Source organism: Galeopterus variegatus, unplaced genomic scaffold, assembly GCF_000696425.1.
Source record: "Galeopterus variegatus unplaced genomic scaffold, G_variegatus-3.0.2 Scaffold1111, whole genome shotgun sequence".
Taxonomy (NCBI): domain Eukaryota; kingdom Metazoa; phylum Chordata; class Mammalia; order Dermoptera; family Cynocephalidae; genus Galeopterus; species Galeopterus variegatus.
In genome coordinates, this window is record NW_007727222.1 from 374,719 (window position 1) to 383,712 (window position 8,994).

Below are 8,994 nucleotides of genomic sequence, written 5' to 3' on the forward strand. Positions count from 1 at the left end.
AAGTAGCATGTCACAAAAACCCAAAAGCCACAGGCAGATTTGACAGTGTCAAACTTTCTAAATTCTGAAAAAACAAAGACATCATTAAAGTGGTTAAAACTAAGTCACAGCTTTACTTTTTCCACTCGATGTTTTTCATTCTCCGTGCAATTATTCTTTTCCACGTAATTTTTTTTTTTTTTTCCTGGTTGGCTGGTGCAGGGACCTGAACCTTAGGTGTTATAATACCACACTCTAATCAACTGAGCAAACCAGCCAGCTGACGCTTCCCCTGTAAATTTGAAAATCAGGTTAAGTCCCATGCAAAGTCTTGTTTTAATTAGAATTTAACTTAATCTATTGCAAAAATTGATGTCTCTACAATCTTCTTTCTGTTCATAGACAAGGTAAAACTCTTCATTTAATCAAGCCTTTTGTCTTTCACTAAAATAGTATGGTTTTCTTAATATATGATTTGCAGCTTCCTGTTAAATTTTCTTCTAGAAATGTAAGAATATTCTTATCATGAGGCTGGCTGGTTAGCTCAGTTGGTTAGAGCGATGTTATAACACCAAGGTCAAGGGTTCAGATCCCCATACCAGCCAGCCAGGGTGGGGAAAAAATTATTGTGAATGAGACTATTTTTTCTATGACATTTTGCTAAGTTCACTAGTTTTTATATATTGTCAATCGTTTCTCTTTGTAAATGAATATATAATATGAAAATAATAACACTTTGGGGTGGCCAAAAACGCTAGAAGAATATTAGATTTAATGGTAAATATTCTTGACTTTTTGATAGGAACGTTTCAAATATTTTCCATAAAGCATGACTTTTTGCTCTCAAAAAAGATTTGAAAGATAAATGAAAAACAAAGAGAAAATATATGAAATGCAGATGACGAAGAACAGTTAATCTCCATAACACAGAGAGAATTTCTACCAATCAATAAAAACAGGCGAATGATCTAATTTTTTTAATGGGCAAAGGATACAAACAGGCAGTTCACAAAACCAAAGTGGTCAAAAAGCAATAAGAGGGCCGGCCCGTGGCTCACTCGGGAGAGTGCGGTGCTGATAACACCAAGGTCCCGGGTTCGGATCCCACATAGGGATGGCCGGTTCGCTCATTGGCTGAGCGTGGTGCTGACAACACCAAGTCAAGGGTTAAGATCCCCTTACCGGTCATCTTTAAAAAAAAAAAAAAAAAAAAAAAAGCAATAAGAGATGCTTAACTTCACTATTAATGATATACAAATTAAAACAAAATACTAATTTTCGCCTATCAAATCGGCAACTGTATAAAAAATTCATAGCATCCATTATCGCTAAGGTTGTAGGAATTGGGGACATTCGCACATAGTTCTGAGTGAGCATGTGAACGAGCATGTAAGATGTTACAAACTAGAAATTCAGTTTCACAGAATCCATTAAAATTTAAAATGCACATATCCTATCTACAAATACATCTATAAATACCAAAGGATAACTATATTAGGATGTTCGTTATGGTATTGTTAATTAAGCAAAAACAAACAAAAAAACTGGAATTAACCTAAATGTTTATCAAGATGGAACTGGACAAATTAAAGTACAAACACAAATTGGAATACTATGTAACAATTTTTACAATATGAACGGACTTAGATGTCTAAAATACACTGTGCTCGGGCCTGCCCGGTGGCGCACTGGAGAGTGCGCCGCCGCGGGCGCTTCCGCCAAGGGTTCGGATCCCATGTGGAGACCGGTTCCCACTCACTGGCTGAGCGTGATGCAGGCGCAACACCGAGGGTTGTGATCCCGTTACCGGTCCCGGTACAGGCGCGACACCGAGGGTTGCGATCCCGTACCGGTCAGTAAAAAAAAAGACAAAAAGGAAAAAAAAAAATACACTGTGCTCAATAAATAAGAAAAAAATTTTGTGCAAACACATAAAAGTCTGGAAGTACATATACCAAACTGGTACGAATGGCTACGTTCAGGAGCATGGGACAGTAGAGGGGGCGACTAAACAGTAGAGGGGGCGACTAAACGTTTTTTGCCTTTTATACTTTTGTATTGTGTGAATTTGTAAAAATAAGTATGAGCACTCACTTGGGAGAGCATGGTGCAAATAACACCAAGGTCAAGGGTTCGAATCCCCTTACTGGCCAGCCGCCAAAGATAAATAAATGAGCTAATTTTTCTAAAAACTAAAAACTTATTTCTGGTGACGTTTCTCTCTCTCTTTCTCCATTTTATCTCAATTTTAGGATGATCCTAAGAGCACAAGGAACTTGCTTTCACTGGCCCAAAACGTTGAGAGGCAGGGGTTTCGACTTCTGCAGGGTCGTGAGCAGTAGGGCCTCGAGCTACTCAGTGAACGCCGCTGACAGAACGCTCATTTTCAGGCTGTGGTTCAGTGTACAAGGTATAAGAGTGCAAAGAAAATTAACTCCTCTCCCAGGTAGCCCCAAAATCTGCACATCTGGGCCCGACGGAAAGGTCAGGGAAAGACAACCTCGGCCGAGTTACGTGAAAAGGACGGGCACGAACTGTTCTGGCTCTACTTGGGGCTCTAGGCTCAGAAGCGATGAGGAAAACGTCCACGAGGAAGGGAGAGTGATGGCGTTTTTCTAAGTAGTCTTAACCAGCTCACTCAGCAAACCCTCTTGACCACCACCCAGAGCAAAATTACTTCAGGGACCCAATCCTTGCCATCAGTCAAGATGGCGGCAGCGGCGCGCCCACGCCACGGCACACGCGCCGTACCTCGGCGCTCCCTCCTCTGGTCCTTCTGCGCGCGGCACCGCCCTCTCCGCAGCTACACCCCTCCCCGCGTCCGCAGCGTCACCCCCTCCCGGGCTGCCCCCGCCTCTCCAGGCTCCCGAGCCCGGAAGTGGATGTTGCTGTTCGGTGGCGAAGACGAGGGGGAGGGGGAAGTGCTTCCGGGGAAACGGGCTCCGGGTTGGTGTTTGTAAACTTGCCTCGGTCCCGGTGGGGGCAGCGGGGGGAGCGGCGGCCGCAGGGTTGGCACGGTGCGCTGGGGCCTGGAGGAGGCGCCGCGCGGCTGGGGAGACAGAGGGAGGCCGCCCCTGGCAGGTAAGAGCACTCCCCAGGGAGCGCAGCGTTGTCGGGCAGACGGCAGCGCTTCTGCAGCTCGCAGGCCGTGGGGCGCCGCGCGAGAAGGAGGAGGGGAAGGGAGGAGGGGCGCGCGGCGAAGGGAGGGGGTTAGCCGGGGGAAGAGAAGGGCCGCGCGCACACACCGCGCCCCGCCCGCGCGTCCCGCCGCGTCCCCGTCCCGGGAGAGGGGGGCTTGCTTGGAGGGGACGCGGGCGCGAGCACGCACCTCGCGCGCTGCTGGGCGGTCTCCGGCCCTCTCCTCCCGGTTCGTGCCGCGGGGGCAGCGGCTGGCTGGCTGGCTGGCTGACCGGAGGGGACGTGCCGCGCCCTGCTTCGGCTGCCTACCCTCTACCTCCGCAGCGAGTTTACGTACCTTCGGGAGGACTCGGAGAACGCGCACGTGTGGGCACTGCCAGTTTGTTTTCCGCCCGTCACCCTAGCGCCCGGCGACGGCCCCCAAGCTGTCTTCCACCCCAGTTCTGGCCGCCTCTGTAGAATGCGAGCTTTGCGGGCCGGCCCACTCAGCACAAAAGCCCGGAAGGGCCTCCGCCTCCTTCTTCCATTTCTAAAATGACAAATCCAAGCAGTTGCTGGGTTGGCAGAGTTCGTCCATAGGAGGCCCCAGTTACTTTTGCTGCTGTTGGCTGTCCCTCCTTGCTGAGGATACCAGTTTACTACTGACCTAGAAAAAGAACGCTTCTTGACTCATGTCCTCTTTGTGAGCTTCCCAGAGAGCGCCCAGCAAAAAAGTTCAGCACATCACACGTTCTATGGTCTGAAGATGTTGCACTTAAAGGCTCTGTCTCCCTTTCTGGTTTCAGGTTTCTGAAACAGATCGTGAGCTTCATCCAGAGAATTCAACTGGAAAACCAAGACTGGCAGACTCTTTTTCTGCAGACAGTAGGCAGAAGCCAAGCAGAGGCTAGGGATTCTTGGAATCTTATCTTCCCTTCGGAGGACACTAAGTTCTATTTGAAGACAAAGTTCAATATGGCAGCAGGACTGAAGGGACACGAAGGAGTCATTACGGTGACTTGGTGACAGTTCTTCAAACGACAGTGTCATAAGGAAAGGTGGATCAAGGAACTCCTGAACTTTTGAGTTGCATTAAGTGAGAAATCAGCATGGCTCAGGTAAAATGCTCTAGAGTCCTCCTTCAAGATCACTGGGAAGCCTGTTTGCAGTTTCATTCTTGAATGCTGCCTTAGTCAACATATTGACCAACCCCAGTGAGCCAAGCTCTGTATTGAGCACCAGGGGGAGATCTAGAGGAAGGAAAGGAGACAGGCCACAGCTCCTGCCTTCAGGGAGCTTCCAATCAAATGAAGGAGGTAGGCTATGCTGCATCACAGGCGCTGATGGGACATTTGCAAAGCAACATGTACTTAGTTTACATTTTGTACATTAAGTGCTGAGGGGCATAAGGGAGTGAATAGTCTGGTGAATGCTTCATTTGTTTTTTTCCAGCAGGCATTTACTGAGTCTCTGTTACATGTAAGGCATTGTGTGCTAAGAATACAAAGATGAATGAGATTGTCCTTGTCCCCAGCAAGCTTCCAGGCTAGTTGGTGGGGGGTGGGGGGTGAGGAAAAACAGTTTGTTATTTATTTTTATATTCACAATGCCTTGCATAGTGGCTGGCTAGTAGTAGAGGCTCTGAATCCGTTGATTGAAGGAATGTGCAATAACAGAGGTATGTACACTGCAGAGAAAAGAATGATACTTCTACCTGGATGAAAGAAGAAGATGAAGCTTGAAGGATGCATAGGATTTTGCTAAATAAACACGCAGAAAAGGGCATTCATACAAGGGGAACTTCGTGGATGGGGCTTAGAGGCATGGGAATGTGACGAGGTTTGGTGTACTGCAGTAGTCTGTAGTTATGGAGCAAAGGATTTAAGTGAAGATAGTTAGGGAGATAGGATAGATAGTTATGAGTAGGGGAGTTGATTCATGGAGAAGCAAGCAGAGCATATGCCAAGGGCCTTTTATGCCTTGCTAGGGATGATACTTTATTCTGTAGGGGATGAGAATGTTAAACAGCAGAGTAACATGGTGTATTTAGAAGGTAATTGTCATTGTGGAGGGTAGAGTATGGATTGGACAGACAGGATGACCAGATAGTCTATTATAGTCATCTGGATAGGAAAGATATGTGCACCATCCCCCGAGCTGCTCCCAGCTTTCTTCTAGGGAACTTCCCCTTCCAGTCTCACCAGGATGGCAGCCTGATTATAGTATAATTGGCTTCCTTCCAGCTGCTTCTGCATGCACAACTTCCTCCTTTCCATGCAGAGTAGGAGCCCTTCAGTTTTCCTTCCTTTGTCTGTTTGCAACTCTCTTTTCAGCGTCGTGTTCACTCTTGTTCTGAAAAGGCTGCCTTTCACTAAGCACTACCTTTGTGCTGGACACTGCTAAGCATTTTACATTTTAGTGTAATTCTCATCAACTCTGTGAGAATAGGCACTATGACAGACATTTTGCACTTAAGGAAACTGAGGCTTTGAAAGGTGGAGTAACTTGCCCACAATTACACTGTGCAAACAGCAAAGCTAAGATTTTTAACTCCAGACCTTTCGCTCCAAAGTCTCTGAACGTGGAAGAAGTGGTTCCAGGATCTACTGATCATCCAAAGGAGTTTCTTTATAAATTTGGGACCGATGGGCCGGCCCGGTGGCGCACTGCTACAGTGCGCCGCTTGGGAGCGTGGTGGCGCTCCCGCCGAGGGTTCGGATCCCACATACAGACCAGTTCCCACTCACTGGCTGAGTGAGGTGTGGGCGCAGCACCGAGGGTTGCGATCCCGTTGCCGGTCCCGGTCCGGTACGGGCGCAACACTGAGGGTTGCGATCCGTTGCCGGACATGAAAAAAGATAAAAAGGAAAAAAAATAAAAAAATAAATTTGGGACCGACTATTTCTCAAAAGTTTTCCTTCAGCATGATAAGTATATTCTCTAGTGCCAACTAAACAAAGTCAGTTTGAAGAATGTAGCAGTGAAAAGAGGAAATTTGCTGAAACATCCTTTGTTTAAGGAATTTTTTAACTGTATGTGGAGCAGGGAATGTGTAAAACGTGGACATATATGCACGCATATAAATGGCCTAAAGGGTCAAGAAAAATTGTGTATTCAACTCCAAAATCCTTCCAAGTAGTTTAATTTTTATATCTGCTGTAAGGGACAATACTTAGGTTATTTTTCCCTTTAGATTTTAAGTTTCCCCAATTTTACTGATAAACATATTTGTTTATCAGTAAAACAAACTGATAGACTATTATTAGCATTATCGAGGTCTGCCAATCATAAGTGGGTGCTAAAGCTGAGGGCTATTGAGAGAGGAAGGTCCCTAAGAATTTCCCACAATCAGTGGGTCAGCAGGACAAACCCTTGTGCCCATTCACCATAAAGGCCTAAAAATACCTACAAAGTAACTTGTAGCCACACACAAACACGGCACCTAGCACAGTGCTAATGACAAAAGTGTCGGTAATACTTGATTATTCACTTGATCTACATTTAACTGCGGAGGGACAACAAAATAAGTAACTAGTTTCTGGTGAGATGAGTTATGGAGGACTCTTGAAGGAAGCAAGGTTTTATAGTGAGGAGGGACATTCCTTGGAGAGAAGAAGGTTGTTTGTAGCTGTGTATAAAAGATAGTTCTAGGGCCGGCCCGGTGGCGCACTGCTACAGTGCGCTGCTTGGGAGCGCGGCGGCGCTCCCGCCTAGGGTTCGGATCCCACATACAGACTGGCTGCTCAACTGGCTGAGCGAGGTGCGGGCGCAACACCGAGGGTTGCGATCCCATTGCTGGTCCCAGTCCGGTACGGGCGCGACACTGAGGGTTGCGATCCGTTGCCGGTCACGAAAAAAAGACAAAAAGGAAAAAGATAGTTCTATAGAGGATGGCAGACTGTTTTTGCCCTGTCCCTGCCAGGTGACCTGACACCTCATCTCCTTTCAACTTAGGCAAGTCTCCTGGCTTGTGAAGGCCTAGCAGGTGTGAGTTTGGTTCCCACTGCAGCCAGCAAGAAGATGATGCTGAGCCAGATTGCCAGCAAGCAGGCCGAGAATGGCGAGCGGGCGGGTAGCCCTGATGTGCTGAGGTGCTCGAGTCAGGTACAGCTTGAGTCCATTGTGGCATCTGGGGGTTGGGTGGCCCAAGCTCTCTGCCAGAAGACACAAAACTTTGATTCCTCTATGCTTCCATTTAGGGAAATGGGGAAAGGGGCCCCAGCTGGTGAATAAATGAATATGGGTATTTTAGAGAGCTAAGGAAGGTCTTTTCTGTACCTACAACCCCTTAAGACCAGGGTACCTGGAGAGGAAACAGGTGAGTACTTTCTCTAAACCGTTGGGAGAGGTGGTTTAGTCTCGTGTATTTATCTGAAAGCAGCATTTCGTCTTGAGTCTTTTGTTCTGAGATGGACTGTGAGTTTAGATTTGATTTGTCTTCAAAGGGCCACCGAAAAGACAGTGATAAGTCCCGGAGCCGCAAAGATGATGACAGCTTGGCTGAGGCCTCTCATTCAAAAAAGACTGTTAAAAAGGCAGGTAATGGGGTAATCCCCCAAACTGGTACAGTTTGGTAAGGGAGTAATCTTCCTCTTTCTTCTCACTATCACTTAACCTGGAGCTTTCCCTAGATGCTTTGGTTCCTCATAACCAGTGAGTGTGTCCCCCTGATTTCATCCAGAGACCACTTTGATAGTTGATCTACACCCTCTCTGGGACATCTGTGGTATAGGTCAGGGAGCATGAGATAACGTGGCAGGGTGGCAGGCAGACTCCAGCTCAGGTCATACTCAGAGTGTTGGGTTTGACAAGGCAGACAACTTACCCACTCCACCTCCTTCTCCAGAGGGTCTCTTAACTCTAAAGAATATGGGAGATGACAGCACCTTTAGACAGCATCAGAGAAGTTTCTTTGTTCAGCAGCTGGAAGTTTACCCTGAATAGAATGGCCTGATGACATGCCTGATTGTTGTTCCCAGGTGGTGGTAGTAGAACAAAATGGTTCTTTTCAAGTAAAGATTCCCAAAAATTTTATTTGTGAACACTGCTATGGAGCCTTTAGGAGCAGTTACCACCTCAAGAGGCACATCCTTATTCACACCGGTAAGTCTCTTTCTTGTATTCAGAGGGGATGAATAGTCTGTAGCTTGTATTCTGTGTGTGTCTGTAGCTGTACTTGGGTTTATCTTAAAGGGGAAATATTGGAAATGGAAGAAGACATGAATGAGGTAGAGAGATTGCATGGCTGTGTGTCTAGTGTCAATGAGACGAGCAGTTCAGGGGACTCCTCCACATTTATGATAGCTTAGGTGTCTATACTTTACTAAGAGTCAAAGTTTCTAGGAAAAATAACTGAAAAGATTAAAAAATATATGATTTTCAAATTAAAAAAACAAAGAAAGAAGATAACTGTGATATACCTCCCTACCATAATCACCTCCTGATATTCACTACTCTCTCCACCTGGGCCAGGTGAGAAGCCATTTGAGTGTGATATATGTGATATGCGCTTCATCCAGAAGTACCATCTGGAACGCCACAAGCGTGTGCACAGTGGTGAAAAGCCTTACCAGTGTGAACGGTGTCATCAGGTAAGGCTCACATGTCATCCATCCCCACTAAAGCCCCACACACAAACATTTCCTCCTACAAGAACCAGGGCCAGCCCCCACTGCTTCCTGACGAAGAGGTCACAGAGCATTCCTTGCCATGATAGGGCTAACAACACTTCAAGGTGAAATGCATCTCTGGCCATGTGCATCCGATGATGGGGAGGAACTGTTAGAATGTTGTAAGAATAATGGCATTTCTTGATCACTTACTCTGTGCCAGGTACTATGACAGCATACTTCATATAGGTTATTTTCTTTTTTTTTTTTTTTTTTTTTTTTTTTTTTT

General features: G+C 46.5%; 1 protein-coding gene across 8 annotated transcripts in view; it reads left to right on the forward strand.

Annotated features, from left to right (window-relative positions):
- The first annotated feature begins 2,912 nt into the window (after positions 1–2,912).
- The window catches only part of ZNF740 (zinc finger protein 740), a 24,599-nt gene continuing 18,517 nt past the window's right edge, over positions 2,913–8,994 (forward strand). Inside the window, exons 1-6 of one of the 8 annotated variants that reach the window (XM_008574837.1) lie at positions 2,913–3,060; positions 3,903–4,214; positions 7,051–7,200; positions 7,542–7,631; positions 8,076–8,199; positions 8,569–8,687. In XM_008574837.1, coding sequence (XP_008573059.1) covers positions 4,206–4,214; positions 7,051–7,200; positions 7,542–7,631; positions 8,076–8,199; positions 8,569–8,687 — 492 coding nt within the window. In that variant the 5' untranslated portion in view covers positions 2,913–3,060; positions 3,903–4,205. Of the gene's footprint in view, positions 3,061–3,674; positions 4,413–7,050; positions 7,201–7,541; positions 7,632–8,075; positions 8,200–8,568; positions 8,688–8,994 lie in introns of those variants that run through there. The other 7 variants (XM_008574835.1, XM_008574836.1, XM_008574834.1 and 4 more) reach the window with 7 other exon arrangements.